The following is a 26,841-nucleotide window of genomic DNA, read 5'->3' on the forward strand; positions in this document are numbered from 1 at the left end:
ACAGCTGGGGGCTGGGTGGTGGGACTCGGAATCCAAAGCCCACACTCCCTCGTCTTGGGTTCTAACTGCCTGTGACGCAGGCAGGCAGCCCAGGTCTGCTCAAGTACCACGTCGTCATTAAAGACTCAACAAAGCCAAAACTGACAAAACTAGGAGCAAGATTAAGACAAAAATGAAATCTGCTTTTGCTCATCAAGGACTTACACTGGTTATGAAGTTAAATTCAGTATCCAGTGTTTTAAACTGACTTCGTATCATGTTATGATAAAAAGTGTATCCTATAAGAAACCATGTTAAAAAAAAAAGGAAAGATGACAGTATGTTACAGTTCCCCTCAAACTTATTTGTTAAAATCATCCTAAGAAAAAGAACAAAACTGATAAATATTCCCTTGCTTCGTGGAAACTGAAGGGCATAAATGATAAGTGACATTTCCGGCCGGAGGCTTCCCCGGGAAGGAGCGGACGGGTTTAGGGAGTGAGGGGCTACCAGCTGTCCCTCCTGGAGCGGCGACATCTTCCTGGTGGCATCGTTCTCACATCGTTCTCTAGCCCACAGAACTACGCCCTCCTCTCAGTCACTGAGAAGGCGGTGGCAGGAAGGTCAGAAGGCAGCAGGACTTACTTTGGTTCTCCTATCTTGACGCCGGGATGCTGAGTGTAGGCATGGGAATGTGTGCTTGGGGCAGACTTAAACGCCATGGGACAAATAGGACACTTGTAGAAGACTTCACAGTGAGAGCCCTGGATGTGAGACTTCAGAGCGGCCACGTCAGAGTACACGACATTGCAATGGACACACCTGCCAGGAAAACAAACACGCGGTCGTCAGCACGGGACCATCACACACGAGCACTTTCACTGTCAAAGTCAGGTAAAATGAGCATCTTGTAATGGCCTCCTGAGGCTTCTCAGGGCTTTTAGGAAGTAAGTCTTGCTTTGTTTTGTTTTCTATTTATAACAGATCGAATTATTTTTATATATTTAAGAAGGAAGATCATGAAGAAGAAAAACGAAACTCAAATGGTCTATGACTTGGGCATCTTTGAAACTGCTGGAAGTAAATATCCAGACTCCAGCGTGTGGGGAGACCGGTGGATTGTGGGGGCGGTATCAAGGCCGGGGAACACGGCAAGACCCTAGGACTTGTGACTCTGGAGAACACTCCCACATGCTGGATTCGGACCCTAGGCCCTGAGGTTCCTAGCCACCCCGTATGCCCAAATGGCATTGCCAATGTAAGAAATCTTCACCGCCTCAACCTACATGCCATCAACAAAGGGGCAGAGAGGACAAATCAGTACTGGCTTCGAAGCCATGGCCACGGTCTCCTGGGACACACTGATGCTGGTCAATGGATCTGGAGTTAAGGGGGCCTGTTGGGTAGAGAAGGTTAACCACCTAGATTGTTTGTCTCCTGGAAAATAAGTTCAGGTACACTTACATTTGTTTTAAGAAATAACATGAATTATAAACTTCTGAAAAATCAACATAGCTAAACAGTCGTTCTGGTTAACTTTACTTCTTGAATGTGTGATAATGTGATTAGCCCGTGAACTGATCATATCTAGTCCTTTGGAAACAAGCTGATGCTTAGGTATGTTTCTCCCCAAGCTCTTCTTTCTCATGCAGGGACTCTCAGCACACTGATTACATATCCACTTGATGACCTCGTCGTCCTGTGTTCACACCTGAGAACTACTGAGGGTGGGCTCGGGAGACGCTGAGAGTCTGTGGAGGTAAACCTGTAACACACCTGAGCAGACACGTTCCTGGATGTGAAGGTGGGGGCTGACGTGGGGAAGAGACACTGAAGACAGCAGGCAGTGCTCCGTTACTTCTGCATGAATTTAAGGTACTTTCATTCCTAGAACCTCCCCTCCGAATTCATGGAGATGCTTCCAAAGTCACACAGGAGTGGCATTTTCTGAAGTATATGGGTTCTATAAAGCATGCCGCATTAAGCTTTGCAAGCATTCCATAAAAATCGTAATTCGTGTGTTAGCATATTTTAAATGACTTAAGGCATAATGTTCAACAGCATATACATTAAAAACACTAAATCATAATAGGAGAATAATTAAGGAAAGCTCCTCTATCTTATCTACTTGAACTATTATGCCACCTAAGCACACTGAAATTATTTTGGGTTACCCTGAACTTTTGTTGTCTTAAACAGGTTACTGATCCTCTCTGGGCCTGTTTCTCGTGTGTAAAAGGAGAAGAGTCGAACTCAGTCACTTTTTAGTTCTTCCCAACCCTACAAGCCTGATTCCTACATAAGAGGAGGATCCCATCAAACAAAAATGGATCACTAATGAAGCAGAAGGGTCCTCCACAGCGGCACCATAAACAGAACAATTTTCTCAAGGGCAGAAAGGTGGTGTTCAAAGGGCAAAGACCCAAGAAGGGCAAAAAGAAACAAAGAACTAATTCTCTGAAGTCGCCTAGACTGGGAGGGAGATTTAATCTTAAGGAAAATAAACCGGAAGTTAAAGGCATCTAGACAACATTTGAAGGAGGAGGCCCAAAGAGCACCACAGAGACCAAGGGAAAACCCTCCTTAACGTGAGGAAAGAAAGCAGAGAATTTAAAAACCAGTTACGAAAAGAGAGAGTTTTGTAAAATATCGGCCCACAGGTGGAAGAAAAGTTTCCGGGGCACAGAGGCCGACAGGAGATGGAAAGACGACAAACAAAGAGAAGACAGAATTTGAAGGGTTCATACAGTATCTTAATGCTACTAAAATCTTGTCTATTAATAAATATTTCATGTATCTGAGGTCCTTTGTGTTCTGGGTACCAATCAAGTTTCTCTTCACGTTTAAAAAAAAAAATTTTTTTTTTTTAATGTTTATAGTATACAATCCTATAGACCCCCTTTCAAAATGCAGATCCAATGGATCAAAAAGTAGGAAAATTCACGGAAACCTAGGACTTTTACCAAATCGACCAGGAGCTAGGAGTGACCCCCTCACTATCTAGGAGATGCGATATGATCAAGAAGAGAAAAAACAAGACACACGGAGTCACGAAGAGACAAGTGAGGCATGGGAGCTCTGTTAAGAGAGCCTTCTCTGACCAAAGAAAAAACAAAGTGAAAATGATTGCGTATAGAGTATTTCTTTATGTGTAGAGCGAGGAGAAATAACAAGGCCAAGGGGCTGCTAAGTCCCTGCCAAATATTAGGCAGGACCATTACTTGAAGCAGCAGGAAAAAAAATTAAGGTCAAATATTTTTTCTCCCACCTAAAGAGGTAAACGTGAACTACGCAGAATACACACACAGAAGCATTTTTACAGCTCTTCTAAGCCTCGAGTCCAAGAAAAAAATATACTAAACACAAAAATTTTTTAAATTCCAAGTGCCAAATTTAAGTAACTCTCTGAATGGGGGGGAGAAAAAGAAAAGCAAGGGATAGGCTTTTCCAACTGAGTTGATTACTTTTAGCCTGAGTGCAGAGCTTGTTTTAATTTAGGAAAGACACCAGGAATAGTGAGAATTGCAGAAGTCCTACTTCCTTTATTCATTCCAGCCTAAGTTTACTTTCATTATACTCAAAAAATAAACATTTGAGGGAAGTTTGGCATCTGTTAAAAGAGTTGCAGAGAGAAAAGGGTGCAGAACTGCTTTTCACTATTAAACAAAGAACCCAGTAATGATAGTTTCAAAACATGGGGTAAGAACCAAGGTATCGCTGTGTATGGGTTTTGTGGAATCAAGGGCACCTTCAATGCGTACCTTTCCTCAGCACTTAGAGCATGCATTTCCATCAGCTGTAACGTGGAGAAGGAGCGGCACCACATCGATGATGTTATAGACAGGGGCACCATGGTATAGAAAGAATATGTGAATTACCACCAAGTGGCAAAACAGCCACAAAAAAAACTCTAGTTCCTTAATTTCCAAACCAAACGTTTCCTACTAGGGTAGATCCCAATGCATTAAGCATTTGTGCGTCCCTGGCTTGGAGGCATTTGATAAAAATGGGACCGAAGTCTCTCTTAGGGTTAGAGAAACGGACAGAGCCATTGATGATGCTGTAACCTAAATGTAACTGAAATAAAACCATCAAATTATACCAACCAGACTTCACTTTTATAAAATATCATAACTGTGTAACTAGAAGAAAGCACTGTGTATTAACAGTCTAACATTAAAGTTACAGGCAACCAAACACTTAATTTTCAGATAAACACACAGTACAGTAATACCTCTATTAACAAAGACACTGCAGCAACGGCATGTTTTCTTGGCTGACCTTCATTGGGTCAAAATATAAAAGGCACAGGAATGCATTTCAGAAGGTCACAACGTGGAAGGTGAAGCTCAAGTACATCATCACTCCATGCTCTCTAAATGAACATTAGATTAGCCAGATGTTGTAAAAGACTTTATCTGAGATTCTCAGGGGACAGTGAAAGGGGCCATAGCTAATGGAAACGCCCGGACTTGGGTAATGGGGAAGAAGGGACAGAGGAAGGTTACCTTGGGTAGAAGGTTCTTCCACAAAGAGCAATGATGTTAGGAAAGGGCAAACACCCAATCCTTCGATGGGATGAAATAAAAGTAAGGGACCATGCACCCTGTTTTGATCAGAGGAGACGTATTAAGAGGTACAGAAATGCATGGTGTTCTTACAGGGGTTAAAATGCAGAGAGCGTGACAACAGAAGGATGCTGGAAAGGGTGAAGAAAAAGCTCTAACAGTTCATCAAAGCTGAATGCTGCCACATGCACAGTTTTGCAGGCGGATGGGCTCCGTCTACCCTCAGCTCTGTGGGGACTAGAAGGCCAATACCACAAGGACTCAAACAGATCAACTCTACCACACATGAACTAGGTTCCCAGAGGATCTGTTAATTGAGGTATCACTGTACGACCCTGAAAACGGTGTGCAGAGACCCCTCGAAATTCGAGACGCTGTGCGGTTACAAGTGAACAGGCTTTACTTGCACGTAAGTGAACAATATACTGACCGAAAACCAACTCTCCGTGTGTAGTGCAGACAGTTCTTGGTGACGTGGCTCTGGAAGTGCACCGACCTGCAGATGGCCCCACACTCGGGGCAGGTGTAGGGAGATTTGTGCTGATGGATTCTCTGGTGTGATGCATAACTGCACTGGTTAGGAAGCAGCATCTGGCAGATAGTGCAAGTCTTCTAGATAAACCAAAGGGGGAAACAGGGTTGGTCCTACGAAGTATTTTCTAATATGCAAAGAAGCGTGGTTAAAACCCCAAAATAATTGCACATCGCTCATTTCAAATACTGCTATCATGGATTCTAAGCCCAAGGAAAAAGCAAAACTTGAAAGTTAAACGTTTAATGTAATTTCCCTTACTCTGGAAAATAAAAATAATAGGTACTACTATGTAGTCTGGGTCACCCCAAAGCATGAGGTAAAGAGAATTATCAGCTTCAGGTAGACTTCCAATTTTGTTACATTTGCATTTTGTTCAGTGCAGAGAAGAGGTATTAGGAAAGGTAATCTTGCAAATTATATTAGCAAGTCAGCTTTAATGTATAATTACAAGTTTACAAGCATCTATCTCAAGAGTAGCCAGTTCCCACAACCCATAAAAAACTTTCTTCAGAATAATAAAAATTAATTAGAGACTAATCCAGTTTGTTTGTTTCTTTCTTCCTCTTTCTTTTCCCAGTCACTTCATTTACCTGAAATCTAAAATCTAAAATACAGGAATGCAAAAGAATGACCACAGCAATTAGCTGTTGTTCTTCTACTTGAGTTGGTCCCCAATGGATGAGCTGGACATTATAGGATTTATAATAAAACCAATGAACTCAAATTCAGATACATAAATTTCAGTATTAAACTGAAACTTTATAAAGCTTAAAATCTAGTCCCATATAAAATAAAGACAGAAATGCTCTTTGGAAAAGGCCCTACATTTAACTAATCAGGAAAAACTGAAACACACTAAAAGTGAAACATACTATTTTTCATCCCCTTAGATGTAAGCAGTAAACATGGCATATTTTTAAAACACAAGAACAGAAAACTTAAGGTAAATATAAAGCTAGGACTTACTGCATCCACTCCAAAAATAAACCTAACACAGCACAAGATAAAATATATTCAAATTCTAGTTAGACAGTAATGTAACAAGTATCTACTACCTTTTAAAATGTCTAATTTGTACTAAAGTCAGTTAAAGAAATCCTCAAAATACAGACTCTAGCTAAGATTTAAAATGACGTTTTATACTGATGACAGAGTTATAAAATTTTTTAAAGATTTTTTTCTTTTAACCTTTGAATCAAGCCCCCAAAGTTAAGGTTTTAAACTTTTGAGCAACTGAAACTATCGAAAACCAGAAATTCGCCTGAAAAATCTGTCCAGTTTTCCTCCTGAAAGGACTAAATACAAATGTTATCCCACGAAATGTTTATTATAATCACAAAATAAGAACATTACAGGCAGCTTTGATGAGGCCAGCGTCATTTTAAAAAAAGCATTCCTTTTCTAACAACACATACAGCCAAGGTTAAAACAAGCCACAACAAGGAAAAGCCATCTGCACCTTCATGCATTAGAAGATCCCGCTGATGTCTACGCTATCACAGGTAATCACTGGTTCCTTTGAACTCAGGTCTTCTATTTGCTCTTGCCACATGGTCATTAATCCCAGGCAGTGAATCATACGTCTGCGTTTCCACACACACCTTAGATATGGACCCCATTCCACTACAGGCCTAGTGATGAAGTACTTTAGATACATGCAAATACAACATCCCATTCGATTCTCATAATGATCTAGGACATAGGTAAGTGAGATCATTGGGAAGCTGTGTATATTTCTGGACCTGAGAGCTCACTACTTAATCTATTAGAACTGCCTGACCATCATGTTCGGATCCGAGTGGACACCATCTCTACAGCTTCTCTTTTATCTGAAGCAACATGACTACGCTAGTTTATAATAGGGAAAAACAGCAACACAAATAAAAGAAATTCTTAAAAAAAAAAGCTAAAAATAACTTTCACATTATCTCTTGTCAAGATCTATCAACAAATATCCTTCATGATACATATAAAATTCACAATGAATCATTTAATCTTCCTTGTTGGACATTTATTTATTTATAATACATATATAAACAGTCATGGAAATACTGGTGAAGAGGTTTTGTTGCCAGCAGCTTAACTAAGTATCAAAATGATTCAAGAAGAGATTTTATGAACTCCTGAGTGTTCCTTAGGGCAGGATTCTCTAACTGCAAAGACTATGAAAACTGTGTTAGAGTAACAGATACCAACGACAAATACCAACCTTGCTCATACCCGTTTCCTGGAGAGGGGAAGCGGTCCCTTCGTGACACACCGTGTGGCGGGGCAGTCCGGCCCGTGGGGCTCTGTGAGGGCTGCTGGAGGCCATCCCACGCCCGCCTCCCGCCCCGGCCACTGACTAGCTCCATGTATTTGCACTCACCCATTTCCCCTTGGCTGAGGCTCCTGACCCACTTCAGACACACAAGTTCAAGGAGAAAGTGGGGGCCAGTAGGCACTACCACCCCAAATTAAAATGTGGCCACAGTTTGCAATTACTGAAATGGGAGAATTCAGTCACTGGGGAATCACAGTGGATGACGGTCTTATCTCTACACTCATGCACAGACACTGTATTTGCTCCCACATTTCTCTCTGGGTACCTACTTCCGCTCCTTCCCTCTGTTCCATTTTGAGGAAAAGCATGATATTTTGGTCGTGGACATTCTCCTCCTTGGTGCTTGGGTTATCAACCGTTTTACACTCACATGAGGAGTGCCTGGCTGTCCTCCCTGGACTTCCTGTTGGTTTTACTCTACCTGTTTTCGATAACGCGGTGCTAGCCCTGCATCCCTAGACGACGGTACTGCATCTTCACAGCACTAATGAGAATATCCCAGTAGCTTGTCCGGGATCCTTTGACTTCGTGGCAATGACAGCCGTTCTCTGGATCTGGGGGATATAGTAGTAGCGCGGGGGCAGGCCGGAATTTCTTTGCGGTTTACAAGAATCTGACTTTCCTTCCCTTTTTTTAAAATCAAAGGAACTAAAATATATCTGAAAACTCTAATTCTCTACAAGTTGAGGCTATTTACAAGATGGATAACGCAGTTTAATGTGACAATACTTAACTGTTTGAATAGAGAAAAGTATACAGTCGGCCCTTGAACAACATGGTTTGAACTGTGCGGGTCCTCTTACATGGGGATTTTTACAGTACGGTACTGTAATGTAATTTCTCTTCCTTGTGATTTTAACATTTTCTTTTCTCTAGCTTGCCTTATCATAAGGATACGGTATATAATACATATAACATACAAAATATGTGTTCATCAACTGTATATGTTATCAGTAAGGCTTCCAGTCAACAGTAGGTTAGTAGTTGGGGAGGTGGGCAGGGGCTGGGCTAAATAGGGGATGGGGATTAAGGAGTACACTTGTTGTGAGGAGCACTGGGTGTTAAATGTAAGTGATAAATCACTAAATTTTACTCTTGAAACCAACATTACATTACTAGGTTAACTAACTAGAATTTAAATAAAAACTTTAAAATAACCCAGTAGGCTATTAGTAGTTAAGTTTTGGGGGAGTCAAAAGTTATACGTGGATTTTCGACTACGTGAGGAGCGCTGCCCCTAAGCCCCACATTGTTCAAGGGTTAACCCATAATAAAACGCACTAAGTGGTTCCATGTGTCTTCTGACATTTTACTTATATTAAAGTATTTTCAGTACTTTGTTAATAAATGGCTAATTCCTACGCTGGGGCAGACTCATTTGCTCAGAGAACTGCTACTTTTTAAAGTAAGATATTACCTTTCCATAGTCAAGTAACACGAGAAAGCTACAGGAAGATAAAGCTGAGAAGAAAATCACATTCCATACGTGGTAAGTACTCATACTGTGCCTTTTCTGCGGCTGGCACGCGGACGCAGGCTGGGAGGAAGGGGAAGGGGGCACATCACGGCCCCATTGAGGACTCAGGATGCTAGGGCTTGGCATCCTCCTTGCATGCCACAGGAATTATCTGGGTCATGAGGAAAGTAATTCTATGTGTTTCAATTCATGTTTTAAGGAGAAAAACTGCCTGGGAAGGGTGAAAAAAGCTAGAGAAACGGGAGTAAATACACCATGTACTGTGCTTACATTTCCAAGACACCAAAGCAGGCAGAAGCCTGAAACAGTGGGTCTGAAGGTCAAAACACTGTGTGTTAATAGCCCCCCCGTGCTACATAAACGGGTTTCTGTCCCATTGACAGCAGTTCTGTAGTTTTCTGGCTACAGCAAAATTACCCCCAAAATAGTATCAGTAATAATAAAGCACACCAGTCTGCTTTCTGGCTCTCACTTTCATCCTATTTCATGATGAAAACACAGACAGAGCATTTCATTTCAGATCTCACTCAGACTGGAAATAACACAAAGCAAGATTTATAACAGAAATGACTCTTTCTCCTTTTGTTTCCAAACTGGTGGGTTGTGGTGGTTTTGTCCTCAAATCATTCTGCTCCACTAAAAATTTCTAATAAGAGTTGACAGTTGAAAGAGCCAATTTGCAGAAAGCGGTATGGTCAGCACATATAATCTACTCAGATGATAATCACGGGAGAAAAGGTTGATAACGCTAAAGTGCAAACTGGGACAGGACTAGTCCGACCAGAATTTAAATTAAGCACTTAGAAGAAGAGCAGGACCAAGAAAGAGTTGTGAGTCTACGACTAGTAATATTTTGGGTGGGCGAGGGCATGGAGGTGGGCTCCATGGTTTCCCGAAGCAGCTGCCTGGGCACAGTATGTCTAGAAATGAGGGCTGACTAGGGCTGCTCAAGATAATTTAATATACGTGGTGTGTTGTGTTAATGATGCTCAGAAACTAAACTGAATCAGCAATCCCTGAAAATGAGGACCACTGCAGAAAAGTCACCTCTAGCTGCACTCTTGGAGCCGATCTGGCTAGAACCCAAGATTCCATTCTCTTATAATTCTTATGGCGCCTGCCACCGTCAAATGCTTCTCTATCCTAGGTTGTCGGCGTGACAAAGCGGAAAGAATAATGAACCGGCTATAAAGAAACCTTGCTTCAAGTCCCCATTGTGCCACTCACTGGGCATTTGTTTCTCCAACTGTAAAACAAAAGGGTTGACCAGAGGACCTGTAACATTCTCTGACTTATGGCTGATGTCGATTCCACAGGAAGAAAAACATTCTACCAGTTAAGAGGTTACAGTATGCACTTCTCGTCTGTACTTGGCTAAATTTAGTCATGGGTTTACTGAGAGGTGAAGCAATGACATTCTGATACATTTTAATATCAATTATTAACAGTACAGTTGTCAGCTCTTAAATACTTCATGGAGAACAGGGAAGCTTCTCCACCCTTCCACCCACTCCTTTTCTGCATGTGCCCCAAAGCATGGATTATTATAAGCAGATAGGTTGGAATAAAAACCTCCAAGCAGGGCAGATTTACTGGTGTTACAAAGTCAAGTGGCCGTGTGGCTCCATTTTCACGGACTGCTTGGTTCCCCGCGGCTGGGCGGGGAAATGACCCACCCAAGATTCCTTGCCATCCCACCCTCTCCTTCAGCTGCTTGCTGCTCTGGGAGATCGGCAGACATGGGCAGGGCAGTCCAACCCCGGGCTAAGCGTGCCTGGGGTCCTGTCCCTATCACATGTCAGAGTGTGACGAAATTCCAGGACTTGGACTCTGGCTTGGCCTTGAGCTAATAAACCATACATTCCAACCCAGCTCCTAGCAGACGCGAGGCCTGCACCAGCCGGTGTGTTGAGCAAGGGGCCAGTTGTGAATAAAGTGGCACTCCGATTCCCTGTGGCAATCATTACGTTTGTAGAGATGGTCCACAGAACATTTGGAAGAGGAGGAGTAACTGGCAAATGCCACCAAAACCTTCCTTCATTCCATTATGTTCTCGTAAGTTCTGAAAAGGCTGAACGCGCATGTGTGGGGAGACAGTGGGAGGCGATCCAGCACGTGCGGCCACAGTTGGGGTGAAGAGAAAAAGAGACCCTTTGCTAGGTTCCAACAAGCACCCTTGGGAAACTCCCGGAAGGCCCCAATCCAACAGCAACAGGAGTCAACATCTAAATGGGAAGGAAATGAGACATGAAAGGGTAATGGTGACGGTGCTCAACCGAGAAAAGGCGGTTCCAGAGAGAGACTGTGGGGTCTTTGGAGGCTGGGATCCACAGATGACAAAGGGAAAAGAAAAGATTCGCCACCTCATACCTAACTGCTTTCACAGGTGGGCTAAGGGCAAGGATCCGTGGAAATGTCTGAGCTGGAGAGAAGAGACCAATCCTGGAGTGTCAAGTAGGATGCTGTGCTCCCAGGACACCTAGTTCCAAAAAACAAATGAGAATCATAGGCTGGAAGGCTCGGGCTGAACCTAGTGATGGAATTACGGAATCTCTCCTTGAAGACACAGCAGCTACACAGGATGTTTAAACAGAGTGAAACTTCCGGGAAAAGGGGATAGACGTACCTTTCCCTATTCCCTCCACTAAATACAACTGAAAACTCCTGGGCATTATATATAAAACTGACACTAAAAGACTCTGAGAAGCAGAGAGAAGGCAGGCTGGCTAGAGAGCTCAGGACCCTAGGAATGACACAGTGATGAGTTCTCTCGGTTTCTTTTTGCCTCATATAACTCCCACATTTGGAGCTGAAGAAACTGGCAACCCAGAAACACCAAAAGGTAGAGACAAAAAAAAAAAATCCCCAAGTAAAGCCTGCTATCATGAGCCAAACAACCAGGAGAGGGTCAGGCTAACAAAAGAGAAAACTTTTTAGACAATGACTGCTCTACTCCAGCCAACCACCACGCCAAGTCCAGGTGCAGCCCAGACTTCCAGCCTCTTGCAGCTGTAGTAAGTTGTCCCAACAGCCCTGCCCGGATGGTGTCAGCGAAAGCCAGCAGGGACCTATCACACCAAGTGACAGAGTCCTTCTACCAGCCCAGAAGGTGTTTTAAGAAAAATCCCCAAAGAAATCTCCAGGCCCAGATGCTTTCACTGAAGCATTCTACCAAATATTTAAAGAAAGATGAACACTAATTGTACAGTCTCTTCCAGAAAATAGAAGAGAACACTTCTCAGTGCATTATATAAAGCTAATATTAACCTGTCCAAAACCAACCAAAGACAGTACCAAAAAAATTGAATATAAATGTAAAACTCTAATGCAAAATATTAGCAGATAAACTTCACAATATATAAAAAGAATCATACAGCTGACCAAGTGGGATTCATTCCAGGGATGCAAGGCTGGTTCAATACCTGAAAACTCAATGTAATTTATTCCCCCAAAACACTGAATCCAATAAATGAGTTCAATGATAAATATAGAAAAATTAACTGTATTTCACTATGTCAGTAATGAACATGTGAGCACTGAAAAATACACCATTTACAATTGTTAGGAAGGAAAAAAAGAGCAAAACAAGACATTTAGAGGACCTGTATGATGAAAACCACAAAACGATACAAGAAATCAAAGATCTAAATAAATGGAGAGGGGAGCCTGGGTGGCTCAGTCAGTTGAGCATCTTGATTTTGGCTCAGGTCATCTCAGGGTTGTGGGATTGAGCCCCACATCGGGCTCCACCCTCAGCACAGAGTCTACTTGTCCCTCTCCCTCCACTCCTCCCCCAGCTCACATATGTTTTCTCTCTCTCAAATAAATAAATTTTAAAAATCTTTAAAATAAATAAATGTTCACAAACTGAAAGACTCAACATAGTAAAGATATCGATTCTCCCCAAATTGATATACAGGTTTAACTTAATTCCTATCAAAATTCCCAGAAGATTTTGTAGATATAGACAAGACTATTCTAAAATTTATATGGAAACACAAAAGAACTGGGATTGCTAAAAACAAGTCTGAATGTCAGCTACACTTCAATTAAAGAAAAATAACTATTTTGAGAAAAAAGAACAAAGTTGGGCACATCAGTGTACTGGATTTCAAGACACTTTATGGTCACTATAATCAAGACTGTGTGGTACTAGTGGAGAGACAGACATGTAAGTCAATGGAACAGAACCCAGAACCCAGAACCCAGAAATAGCCACACACAACTACACCCAATTGAGGGGCACCTGGCTGACTTAGTACGTAGAACATACAACTCTTAATCTTGGGTTTGTGAGTTCAAGCCCCACACTGGGCATAGAGCTTACTTTAAAAAAAAAAAAAAAGTGTGGGGCACCTGGGTGGCTCAGTCATTAAGCGTCTGCGTTCAGCTCAGGTCATGATCCCAGGGTCCTGGGATCGAGCCCCACGTCGGGCTCCCTGCTCAGCAGGAAGCCTGCTTCTCCCTCTCCCACTCCCCCTGCTTGTGTTCCCTCTCTCACTGTGTCTCTGTCAAATAAATAAAATCTTTAAAAAAAAATTTTTTTTTAAAGTGTGTGTGTGTGTATACACACACCACTGATACTCAACAAAGGTGCCAAGGCAATTCAACAGAGGAAAGACAGCCTTCTGGACAAATGGTATTAGAGGCAGAAGACATGTATGGGGAAAACAAACAACCACCACAACAACAAAACTCAGCGTAAGTCTCATACCTTATATAAAAACGAACCCGAATGGATCATGGGCTTAAATACGAAAACTAAAAGTATAAAACTTTTAGGAAAAAACACAGGAAAAAAACTTTCAGGATATTGAGCGAGAAACAGGCTTGACACCAAAAGCGTGAACTGTAAAAGGGAAAACAGATACACTGGACTTCATTAGAATTGAAAGCATTTGCTCTGCCAGAGACCTGTTTACAAGACGCAAAGGCTCAACTGCACTTCAAAAAAACTTTTTAAAAAAAATGGAAAGACAAGCCACAACTGGGAGAAAAGACTTGCAACCACATACCCAACAAAGGACTAGTATCAAGTATACAACAAGAATTCCTACAACTCAACAGCTAAAAAACACAAACATGATCTAAATAGAAAATGGGCAAAAGACTTGAAGAGACATTTCACCAGAAAGGATGTACAGAGGGCAAATAAACACGTGAAGAAGGATGTTCTACATCATTAGCTACTGGAGAACTGCAAATTAAAACCACAACAGCTATCACACACCTACCAAAATGGCTAAAGTGGAAAATACCACCACCAAGTACTGGCGAGGATACAGAGAAACTGGATCACCCATACACTGCCCGTGGAATATAAAACGGTTCAGTCACTCTGGAAAAGAGTTTCTTAAAAATATAAATGTGCAACTACCGTACGACCCAGCAACAGTACATGTAGGCATTTATCCCAGCAAACTCAAACTCACGTTCACCCAAAAACCTGTACACAAATGTTTACAGCAGCTTTACTCATAATGACCCCAGACTGCAAACAATGCAGACCGTCCTTCAAAGCCTGAAAGGTGAATACCCTGTGGGACAACCTCACCCAGAATACTACTCAGTGATTTAAAAGAACAGACGCCCGGTACGTGCCACAACCTGGATGAATCTCCAGGGAATTATGCGGAGTACAAAAAGCCAATCCCCAAAGGTTACAGATGGTATGGCCCCTTTACAAAGCACTCCTGAAATAACAACGGAATAAAAATGGAGAACAGATTAGTGGTTGCTGGGGGTTAAGAAGCAGGTGGGACTGGCTCTAAAAAGGCATTATGAGAGATTCCTTTGGTTATGGAAATATTCTGTAGACTCACGGCACCAATGTCAATATCCTGGTTATGATATTGTTCTACGGTTTTGCAAAGTGTACTACTGGGGGAAACTAAATAAAGGGTACATAGGATCTCGGTATTATTTCTTACATGAATCTAAAATTATCTCAAGGGGCACCTGGGTAGCTCAGTCGTTAAGCGTCTGCCTTCGGCTCAGGTCATGATCCCAGGGTCCTGGGATCGAGCCCCACATCGGGCTCCCTGCTCAGCGGGAAGCCTGCTTCTCCCTCTCCCACTCCCCCTGCTTGTGTTCCCTCTCTCGCTGTGTCTCTCTCTGTCAAATAAATAAATAAAATCTTAAAAAAAAATTATCTCAAAATAGAAAGTTCGATTTTAAAAAGTCAGTGATTCGAGAAGGAAGACCCAGAACATTGCACAGAACACTGCAGCATTATCAGGCAAAATTTTTAAATGAGTATGGTAATTATAAGTGGAGGGGGGCAGCAGGAAAGAAGGGGGGGGAGGGCAGGCAGGAAGAATAGCCCCGCTGCCTGTGAAGGCATACACGTCCCTCTAGGCCTGGTGGAGTCGAAGGCTGGCAGGCAAGGAAGGAGGGGCAGTAGGGCCATCAGTCCTGCTAGGGCCCCGTGGTCACACCCTTAACTTTCAGAACCAACAGCAGCAGCAGGTTCAGTGCCAGCAACCGCTGTGGACGGTTCCCTAACTAAGACTACTCCGCAGACCTAGGGAACCCTGCCCGGGCGGAAGAGCTCAGTTAAGCCGGAAGAGAAAATGGGCAACTTGCGGGCAGCGGGCACAGGGCTAACATAGGAGGCTACAGGGGGTTCTCACAAAGGTGAGGCAGTCCACTCTCTCAGTTCACCAAAGACTTACCAAGAATGTGGAGGTCTACAGAGAAATGGAAAGTAAATGTTTTAATAACCTGACTGTAGTAGACAAGAAAGGAAAGACGGGGTTCAGGAAAGACTGGTACTTGAGGTGCCCCAACCCAACTTCTACATTTTATTAGAAGACATAAGTGTTTTAGGTGTCATTCTCAGGGAGGTAACAGTCCATGCAGGTAGATTTTTTTCCCAATTGGATTTACGTTCACAAATTTTAAGTTGTCTGACGGTCATGTGAATGGCAAACTGGAGAAGATGAAGAGAAGAATTTTCCCTCTTCTCTCTTCTGTTCTTCCTGACTTCAGCCCCCACCTCCAGGTATCACCGTTACCTGACGCCACAGCAGCTGACTGCAATGGGTTAGGACACCCCTAGCTTCCACTACATCCGAAGCTGGTACAACAATGGCCACATGGATCCTACCAACGTCTTGGACTGGGGAAGGGACTCCAGGCTGGCTTAACTGAGTGCTGAAAACGTGGCAGCCCCCCCCCCCCCCGCCACTGACAGCCACGCAGGCTGGGCTGCTGAGGGAGAGACCAGGCTGCCTGCCTAGGTCTGCAGGAGAACCCTCCTCTGGCCTAGTCTGGGAAGAATGGGAAATTATGGGAGGTGGTAGGGGGGCGTTCTGGGCAAGGCCTCCAACAAGACAAGGGGAAGTGGGGCACAGGCAGAGTATGCCAGGAGGCACATTTATGTTGCCAGCCGGTCGTGCCTGGATATGCAGGCAGCTGAGGCTTATGGGTATAAATATGACACTTACCCAGGCAGAGTCAAAGAGGGGGCAGGGGAGGGGGACGTCTGGCTCAGTGTACATTCGGCCCCAGAGTTAACGTTACTCTGCCATGACTCATTCCTAAGTATCCCAGGTGAAATGGGTGAGCTGCACTATACACTTATCCAGGCCAAATGCAGAAGTCAAGGCAGAGCAGCCACACGCACGAGAAGAGATGTTAACTTCCATCCTTGAGGGAAACCTCCATCCCAGTTTGACCCTAGTTTGACCCTCATCTGGCGGTTGAGCCCGAGCGGTCCACAGAGAACAAAAACTGGGAGAATCCGTGGAGGAAGGGAAAGTCCTACCTTCTTGCCCACGTCTTTTCTCCTTCCTAGAGAAGAAGAGATCCCAAAGAGAACAGCCTATGGGAGGGCAGCTCAGAATGCCAGATACTGAGCAGCGCACACGACTCGGGAGAGATGGTGAGAGCCCTCCGAAGCCAGGGCTGGATCTGCCACCCCGCGCAGGATACCAGCAGACGGAGAAAACAAGGCAACGGAACACACACAATGAAAGAAAGGGTTTTTGTTTGTTTTTTTAACCGCATCCTTTCAAGACAGGGAGAAATATTACCTTTCTAATGAAGCCGTGACAAGGTAAGAGGCACCTAGAAAGAACCCAGGCCCTATCACCAGGATACCCGAGAACAGCATGTCAATCACCACCTTCCTGAACTAGTTAGCCACTCCACTCTGAGTGTTTCACCATCCGAGCCAATGAAATATTTAGCATCCAATGCCGCAAGAATGCTCTCAAAACTCTATCATTTCCATCTCCACTAAACTGAAAATCCAAAGAAAAACACGATTGCGGTATTCTTGATCTTTTAGTCCCCAAACTCAAAATCCCACCCAGAACTTGACTCGGTAGTTGCCCTTGAGGAACCGATCGTGGCAACTCTACCTGACATGTGGAACGCAGCATCAACCCCCTGGTCAGCAAGAGGCAATAAAGAGGCAAACAAAGGAAAGATTGGCTCACTGCTGGGTCTTCACGAACAGAAGTTCGAGCCAGCGTGTATTAGCTCCAACTAGCATCCCCCCCCTTTCCAATTTCACAAGTTCTCTGCTTTGGACAATAAATCATATGGTCTCTCCAGCTTGAATCTGGTTCATTCGACATGTCTAGTTACTTCCAAATGAGGATCATATACCTGTAAAATATGCTGGTCTATTGGCCAAATGATGCCTCATGGAGAAAAGTAAATGACAGAAGATAAAAAGGACTCACTGATGCCCACTGTGACATGTACTTCACCAACATCAACCTACACTTCACCACCAAAAAAAAAAAAGAAAGCGACAAAGAAATGCAAAGGCATTCTATTCAAAGGGAGATGGTGTTCCATCTGTAGCTTAAATTCACTGCACTGAGGATTATTGCTGAACATACTTCTGGACCAACATCCTAAGCAAGCAGGCACACCATGTTAAGTGGGTACCAATTAAGTCTGTTTAACTGTACAAAACAGTAATTCTAAATAACACGAGGAATTTTTTTTAAATCCCAAAAACGTCATTAATAACTCAAGAACAATGGTGATGTAACCTGACTTGAACCCCTAACACAATGGCATGATACCCTTAATTAGCGCCAGATCTCAGACTTCCTGCATACATACCACTGACCCAACAATTACAAACTCATTTATCCTAAATCTAAGGCGCCATAACTCAACTAGTAGAGTTTCTGTCTACAAAAAAAAAAAAACACCTTCCAAAAAAATTGTTTTTAAAGACTCCTATTACAACATGGTGCAAGTCTATGAAAACAATCCTGTCTCTGGCGCGTCTCTCTCTCTCTCTCTCTCTCACACACACACACACACACACACACACACACACGCCTGAGCTCCCACCCCTAAAATCGAGGGCACTGTATAGAGCACTCATGTCTACAGATTCGTCCCCGAAACACCAAAATATAAGTGATACTCTACTTGTCCACTCGTATCTGCAGCCTGCTGGAAGTGTGTGGCCAGCAACGTCTCGTCCTGGAAAACTTCGTTACACTCCAAACATTTCAGACTATGCCTGCAGAGCTTGGACGGGTCTTCATCTAACGGCATAGCTGGAATGATGGGTGTGCTTGAGGGAGCGGATATGACTGTCCCTGTTATGCCAGACTGAATTTTCGTTACAGTGTGTGTACCGGCTCCCACGGAGCTTGGAAGAGCAGACGATAAAGTAGAAGTATTGCTTGACGGAGAGACAATCATTTGATCAGCTGGGACTGGCTTTAAAATCAAGTGGGAGCACTGCATCACAACCCCCTTTTCCTTGTGCCCGCGGGCGTGGGAAAGGAGACTGCACTTGTTGTAAAAAACGAGGTTCTTTGTACAGTGGTTACACGTTACTTCGATGCGCACGCTGCGTCGGTCATAGTGTTGGGTCAGGCTCTTTTCGAGGGCAAAGGAGTCCCCGCACTCCAAGCACTTGTACCCGCGGGTCGGTAACGTGATGCCTGCGTTGGCAGGAGGACTGAGGTTGGGGATGTAAACTGGGACTGGGTTGACGCTGCTCAGCACCTTGTTGAAAGCTTCCACCACGGAACTCTGCAAGGAGGACACCACCTGGACTCGAGACACCTTTTTGGGAGGTTGCGAGGCTGCTGCGTTGATTATTGCCTGCTTTATTTGCTGCTGAGGTTTGGTTAGCACTTGGCGGAGCTCCGAGGTGGCCTGGGCGCCCTGAGGCAGAAGGTTAAGGTTGGCGAGGTGCACAGTCTTTGGCACGAGTTTGGCGTTGGCCAGGCTGGAGGCCGGCACCACAACGGTTTGCTGCTGGATGGCATTGGCGGCTTTGATGATGGCGCTGCTGGCGCTCTGAACCGAGGCAGCAGATATGACCGTGGCTTTGACCGTCGTGTTGTTAGCCAGCTTCAAATTGATGACTTGAGATCCCGCCGTCTTCACGGCGGACACCGGGAGGAAGGCAGTGGCCACGGGCTTAATCGTGACCTGTTTGGGGGCCAGCTCTGCAGGGGCGACCGCGTTGGTGACCACCGCCGACTGCAGAGGTGCTCTGGGCGGGGAGGAGAGGACGGCAGCCGAAGCCGGAGAGGACAGGAGAGACGTCACAGACGCCATCACGGACCCGGCCTGCTCGGAAGGCTTTTTCCCCGAGTCGAGATCGACCTCGGGCAACACCCTTGTCACTGTTCTCTTTATTTCCCCAGAAGACGTCTTGATGGTTTTGATGCGGACTTTGGGGATTGCTGGGGTCGACCCTGCGGGGGAGGACGGCGACCCCTTGCTGCTGTTCTCGCTGGAGATGCTCCGCGGGCTGTCCGGCTGCTTCAGGGACGCTTTCTTCGTCCCGTCGATGAGGCTCTGGGATTCGGGAGACTTCTCCATGGCTCTGGGACTGTCATTCGCTTCTTTAGGTAATGGAGAGGACCCGCGGGAGTCGGTCACGGGCTCCTTGCGGGAGTCGGAAGCGGCCCGTTTAGCACTCAGTGCTGCTATCGCAGCTATGCACGAGGACAGCTTGGACGACGGCTTTGACCGCGACGGCACGCCGCCGCCAACGCCGGGGTCGCTCTTCTCTGGGCTCGGCTTCCCGTCGTGCGCCCGGCTTTCAAGCACCTTTTCAGAGTTTTCCTTCAGCTTATCCTCTGCTTTTCTGGCTTTAAAAGGTTCGTAAACACTCAGATTTATGGAATTTGTTTCCGCTTCTCTCTTAACAACTCTGTTTTTGTCTAAACTGCCTGCAGGAGAGATTCCGGTTGTGCTCAAGCCGTCCCCTCCGGGCGCCTTTGGCTTGTCATAGTCCTGCTGGGCAGACGACGACCCCGTCAACACGTTCGACCGAAAACCGGAACGCACGTCCTCTTTGTCCGGGGGGTCATCCACTTCTATCTTCTCGTCGTCGTCAAACTCTTCAGCACTTGAGATGGGGCTAAACTGGCTGAACGCGGAGTCTTTCAAAGTCACCTCTGAGGTAGGCGCCTCTCCTTTCAAGGCCTTGGATCCGTCTTTGCCGTAACTGTCGAGAGAGGACGCGGTGAGAAACCCGTTGTGTAAGCCGTTGCCGGTGGGATTGTGGCCGTCTTTCTCCGCGCCCTCGGATGAATCGATGTTCCGGACGTTCTTGACGATAACGCTGACGCCCACATCAGAGGAGGAGGGGGTGTGGGAGTCCTCGTCTCCGTGGGCGTTCTGCTTGATGTGGCTTTCCTGGTCATCGTGCGCAGACTCAATAGCTGCTTTTGGATCGACCATATCTGGGATGTCAAATGCTGCCAGGAGGTCATCAAAGTCTGGGGTCTTCATATCCCCCATGGTCATGAATTTGATCAGATGTTCTGTTAAACGAACAGAAATAATGCCATCAGCAACGAACGCTTTGTAACGATGGGATAAATATCCCTCCAGGACTTACACGAACACAGTGATGACCAGCAAGAAAGAGCAGGTTGGGAACTACGCTTCCCACAATGCAGAAACTCTGAGTGAACAAGCATCCGGAGAACACGTACAAAGCCTTGATAATTACAGCTTCCAACTCATTTCCCCAAAATGCTGCACAGTATTACCAGCACGGCAACTCTCTAACAAGAAGGAAGTTGACCAGAACGGGTACAGCACAGAAAGTAGGTTTTGATGTAACTAGAAAACTTGTAATTTACCACTGGATTCATTGCATGGTTTTCACAAAACGCTACTCCCAAACCTGTTTTAATCTCTACAGCACTCAATTCTACTGGCAAAATGAGCGCGACTATGGTCACCGTCACATTTGGCCTATCACATTAAAAGGAATATATGACAATCAAAAAACCAATTATGGATTTCAATTCACCCACACAACAAATGAGCATCCCAGCCCACCACGGGCCATCTACTGCTAATAAAGTTCGGCCTGAGATTTAAAAAAGAAAAAAAAAGTCCCAAGAAGCTTATTCCATCAGTTTTTATTTAATTCTGATTTTCTCTATTATGTTAGGGGAAAAAATACTCTCCTGATAGGGGAAAAAAAAAAAAAAAAGGACAGCATCCCTTCCTTCTCCCTCCCTGGTTCAGTGCTTTTAGTGGTGAAGGTAACACACGGCCGTTTCCTAATTGTCATTCATCCGACACAGTTGTTATCCAACTGACTGTGGCAGCTGAGGGCGGCCCTGCCGTTGACCTTGCTCTCAGCGTCTACCAACATGGACCCAGGGGCATGGCACAGCCTGGGAGAAGGCAGGCCTTCTCCTATGCACCGGGGCCAGATCGGGGTGGGTCACATTATGTGAAGTGCTCCCATTAATGTCGGCAAAACCCTGAGCGGTAGGAGGACAGAGAATCTGAAGAAAAAGGATGGTCAAGGCCATTGCTAAAGATGAAGGATTATAAACGCATGAAATGCTTGGGGTCTTTAAAGGGGACCCTTTGCCCCACCTGCAGAGGACATGGGATTGTGGAGATCACATCAAACTCCACCATAGGAGAGATCTTCCTCCTCCTGCCTGAACCCCAGAGCACTCCACCTGTGTTTCTATGATCTTCTGGTATGCAGCACGGCACATGTGCGTACTTGTCTCTTCATACCTACTAGCCTGTCGGCTGACTGAAGATGGCAATGTCCCACTCACCTTTGCACTGTAAATGCCACATGACTAACACCCCATGAGTCAGGGGCCAGCACACCGGACTTCTCAGAAGGATGGGCCTAGGCCCAGCTCTGTCACTCACTAGCTCTGGGATGCTCAAGAAGTGAGGGAATCTCTTTGGGCCTATTCCCTCTTTCTGCAGTGGAGGGAGGCAAGCAGCCAGGAAGAGAAGGAAAATAGGAAGCAAAATCCAATGCCAGAAGGGAAGAGGCTTACAGCTGATTTTAGGCAACTTTCAATGCAAGAATCAGCCTGATTTGTAGACATGTGTTCCTAAGACTCTTTCATCTTCAATACTTAACTACTGTTCCTCCTTTTAATCCCCCTTAAATCACTGAGAAATTGTCTCCCACATTTTACTGAAGTATTTAATGATTTTTCTTTTTGTACAAACTGCAAGAGATCGTGCATTCCTTTTTTTTTAAAGATGTTGTTTATTTATTTGAGAGAGAGAGGCACAAGCAGGGAGAAGGGGCAGAGGGAGCGGGAGAAGGAGACTCACGAGCTCATGAGCTGGGGGCTCATCCCAGGACCCTGGGATCATGACCTGAGCCAAAGGCAGATGCTTAACCAACTAAGCCATCCAGGCGCCCTGATCATGCATTCCTAATAAAAACTTTATGGGGGTCAAGGTAGACTTCCTACTGAGGTGACAATATGCGTACCAGTGAAAACTCAAGTCCATCTGCAGGTGGTAACACACCCTCCTCAGCTTACTCACAGACTGCGGGACACATCCAAACACTCCTCATTATTTGGATGGGAAAAACTGCTATGGAAGAAGAAATCAGCACGCTTGGTTCAGTAGGAGCTATAGAACAAATCACCTTCCATTCACATAAGTCTCAGTTAAATAAGAATTAAAGAAGTCACATATACTTTTCCCTAGATGGTTTGCTTAGCCTAAAGAGAAAATACCCCGGGGCCACCATTCTCTCAGATGGACGCCTGACGGACCCGACAGGGAATAACGTATCCCCAGCATCAGACTACAGCCCAGAAAACATCAACACAGCTAAGTTGATATTGTTGTGAAAGTATCTATGACTGAGTCATACCCAGTGCAAGTTCTGTGATTATCAGTTTCTTTTTAGAATGAAATCGAACATTTAAACTGCAGAATACAGGGAATGAAAAATCCACCTGTCAGATAATACCCACGTAAGAGTCCACCCACTTAGGAATAATCCCCTAATGTCACTATTTTTATTTTTAAGCAGCAAATGGCAGTTATAAGTGAAAACTCACGATAAACTCACGATAAAATCACCATTAACAGGGCGCCTAGGTGGCTCAGTCGGTTAAGCGTCTGCCTTCGGCTCAGGTCATGATCTCGGGGTCCTGGGATCAAGTCCCACGTTGGGCTACCTGCTCAGCGGGAAGTCAGGTTCTCCCACTCCCTCTGCCCCCACCCCCGGCTTGTGCATGCACATGCGCGCGCTCTCTCTCTCTCTCCCTCCCTCCCTCTCTCAAATAAATAAAATTTTAAAAAAATAAATAAATAAAAAATAAAAAAATAAAATCACCATTAGCGAAGCATCCAGCCCCTGTGGTCGATCTCTACCAACCATGTTGATCCAAGTTTATAGATCGTGGTTTTTACAGAAACTCAAGACACAGAATCACGAACTACTGCCCAACTCCCACCAGAGTTGAAAGGGTCTGAAAAGAGTTGAAACACTGAGAAGTGTTTTTTTAAGCCACCACTTATCCAAAGCTTGGACCCAGGCTCTAGACGTCCCCGGAAGTAGACAGGCTCTGCCTAAATCTCTCCATCCTTTATGGTGACAACAGATTTATGTCATGTGCCCTCTCCTTATAATGTGGGTGAGCAAAGAACATCACCCAGTTTCACATCATTCATTCCAGAGGGTAGTCGGTTCAGAAACAAAAAGAACATAAAAGGCCATTCAACGACTCATAGGTGGTAGGCCCAGGACACACAATCACCAGAAATGATAAAAGGTCTCACATAAAACAAAGCCTGTTGAGCAACTGACAGGTCGGATCCGCAGTGCAACTGGCATGTACTCTTAGGAATACGAGGAAGATTAACAAAGGAATCTCAGCATCTTCCTCTCCTGGAGACACGAGGGACCTGCAGGATTCACCCACACGCAGGGACTCGCGCACTGCGGCCGCAGCGTTCCATCACCCGGTCACCAGCAGGACGGCACCCACCTTGCCGCCCGAGTCTTTTCCTATCCACCCGCCTAAAGTAGAGTGAAGGCCTGGAAAACCCCAGAGAGGATCCTCCAAGCCTGCAAACATCCCCAGGGGTTGAGAGGCCATTCCCAATGCAGGAACAACTCTCTCTCCGTCGTACTATGGCCACACACCCCACTCTCCCATCCCTCCGTGTCACCTAAGATTTGTACTTTCTCTTGCGGGAAGAGGGTGGACCTGAGGGCGCAATAATGGGACGTTCTAAAGAGCATTAGGGTGAGGGCGAATTAGCAGGGGCTTTGAAAAATGGAGCCAGCCCTCCTGGTTCACCTGAAGGAATCCAGATGCGAACATCGCAGACACAGGACGGGCATGAAAGCCCAGCAGGATCGCACAGCACCGCCTGGAACCTAACACCACCGGCAGGTGGACCCGCCGCTGCAGGGTTGGAGGATCAACGTAAGGAACACTGCTCTCTGTAACTTCACACTTCTTTCGTGGTTTCCAGAAATGTTTTTCATCCTCACAATCCCACTGTCCTATTACCCGCTCCCTTCCCGCATTCTGGAAGGCAAGAGCAAATTCTCCACTTGGCGGAACAAAATGTTTTAACTCCCACTTCATTTCCCAGTTATATCAGGTACAAAGAGAAATGTTTGTTTAAAAGTTTTCTCTCCATTTTTCACCCCAGTCCCGAAGTACCACTTTGTTGAAAACATCACAAAAATAAATTTCAGGGGCGCCTGGGTGGCTCAGTCATTAAGCATCTGCCTTCGGCTCAGGTCAGGATCCCAGGGTCCTGGGATCGAGCCCCGCATCGGGCTCCCTGCTCCGCGGGACGCCTGCTTCTCCCTCTCCCACTACCCCTGCTTGTGTTCCCTCTCTCGCTGTGTCTCTCTCTGTCAAATAAATAAATAAAATCTTTAAAAATAATAATAATAAATTTCAGTCTTCTCTTTTAAAAGATAATGGACAGACAGCTCTCTTGAGCTTCTCTTTCCCTGGACAGCTTGATTTTCAGACAGAATTAGTTTTAGTTGTTGTAATAAAGTCTTCTATTTCATTTGTACTCCATAAAACAGACCTTCCTTCAAAGGCACTAACAGTCTTTTAATTTAAAACTAAACCGCATATAAATAACCTATGATTCACTTATAGCATTTGTGCCTAATGTAGAATGTCCTTTCACCCAAAGATATTGAAAAACTTGGCGGTGGGGGGGGTGGGGAACGCTAGGCCTATTTACAGAAACGGAAATTGAAAGAACTTGAGTCTGTCAGGCGATCACACTTCATTCTCTCCCATGACATGGACAAAACATTTCCTTTCTTACCAAAGCCTCTTAAAATTACAGAAAGCTATTTCGTCTTTGTTGGCAAAAGTCAGAAGTTATCACGTCAAAAGAAAAACTTAAGAAAAACCTATTCACCCACTTCATCGTACTTCTTATATTTTGCGATAAAAGAAACTGCTCTTGGGGCGCCTGGGTGGCTCAGTCGTTAAGCGTCTGCCTTCGGCTCACGTCATGATCCCAGGGTCCTGGGATCGAGCCCCGCATCGGGCTCCCTGCTCGGTAGGAAGCCTGCTTCTCCCTCTCCCACTCCCCCTGCTTGTGTTCCCTCTCTCGCTGTGTCTCTCTCTGTCAAATAAATAAATAAAATCTTTAAGGAAAACAAAAAAGAAACTGCTCTTTGTGGAACTGTTTCCCAATTTTAAACTGGAGACCAGCGGGGTACTAGGCACAGGGATCACTCACCCAGGGGACGCTAACTTCAGATCATCCCCGGAGACGCGCCTGCCCGTGCCTGACCCAGCCTAAGGCCAGGCCTGACCCGGCCATGGTTCTGCCTCCAAAATGACCATGCAAAGGCCAATCCGAGCAGTGAAAACACATCAGATTCACCATTTAAATGAAGAAACAAGCATTTTCTTTCGTGAAAACCAATAAACTCTAAATCATAATAATCCTAAAGAAAACCATAGTATATATTGACCACCTTGACAGTCTTACACAAACTTTCCATAAAGCAACTGTAATAATACAAAGTGTTTTATTCTTTTGGGGGACTATGTTTGTCACTATTTTCTAGCACTATCTGGACACTGAAGCCCTTTTTGAAGGAATCATTCAATAGATAATCAATTTAACTCATATTTCTAGTCTTCTTACCTTTCCTTCAAATATAAAATGTTCTTTTTTTTTAAAGTAGGCTCCACACCCAGCATGAAGCCCCAATGTTGGGCTTGAACTCATGACCCTGAGATCAAGAGCCGGTTGAGCGTCCAACTCTTGATTTTGTCTCAGGTCGTGATCGCAGGGTCATGGGACTGAGCTCCTCATCAGGCTCCACGCAGGGAGTCTGCTTGAGATTCTCTCTCTCTCTCTCTCTGCCCCTCCCCCTGCTAGTGCTCGGTCTCTCTCTCCTTCTCTCTCCCTAAAATAAATAAATAAATCTTTAAAAAAAAAAAAGACATTTCACACACAGGGTGAAGAGAACAGAATATACATTTTGCTAATTCTGTATGAATTAATAAGAAATTTGTAAATATAGTTGCTATTTATCCGTAATAGATTTACTTGTTTCACTGAATCCTCCTATCCATTTCATTATGATCCTTTTATTAATTCCTGATATGCAGATACTTTGGCCAAGGTAGTGTTTCCTTTTTTAGTTAATACTTAGTGTTCCTGCTTTGAAATATAACTGATGGGAAAGTTCAAACCCCTACTTGGA

At 44.8% G+C, this 26,841-nt stretch overlaps 1 protein-coding gene across 17 annotated transcripts in view; it reads right to left on the minus strand.

The window, feature by feature from the left end:
* ZNF532 (zinc finger protein 532) overlaps nucleotides 1-26,841 on the minus strand; it is a 107,264-nt gene that overhangs the window by 37,313 nt on the left and 43,110 nt on the right. For 15 of the 17 annotated variants that reach the window (XM_078060250.1, XM_078060243.1, XM_078060238.1 and 12 more), the window contains 3 exons: nucleotides 18,285-20,650; nucleotides 4,978-5,159; nucleotides 625-801 (listed from right to left, as the gene is read on the minus strand). In XM_078060250.1, coding sequence (XP_077916376.1) covers nucleotides 625-801; nucleotides 4,978-5,159; nucleotides 18,285-20,633 — 2,708 coding nt within the window. In that variant the 5' untranslated portion in view covers nucleotides 20,634-20,650. The remainder of the gene's footprint in view (nucleotides 1-624; nucleotides 802-4,977; nucleotides 5,160-18,284; nucleotides 20,651-26,841) is intronic. The other 2 variants (XM_078060251.1, XM_078060252.1) reach the window with 2 other exon arrangements.

The sequence above is a fragment of the Halichoerus grypus genome, chromosome 13, assembly GCF_964656455.1.
Source record: "Halichoerus grypus chromosome 13, mHalGry1.hap1.1, whole genome shotgun sequence".
Lineage (NCBI taxonomy): Eukaryota > Metazoa > Chordata > Mammalia > Carnivora > Phocidae > Halichoerus > Halichoerus grypus.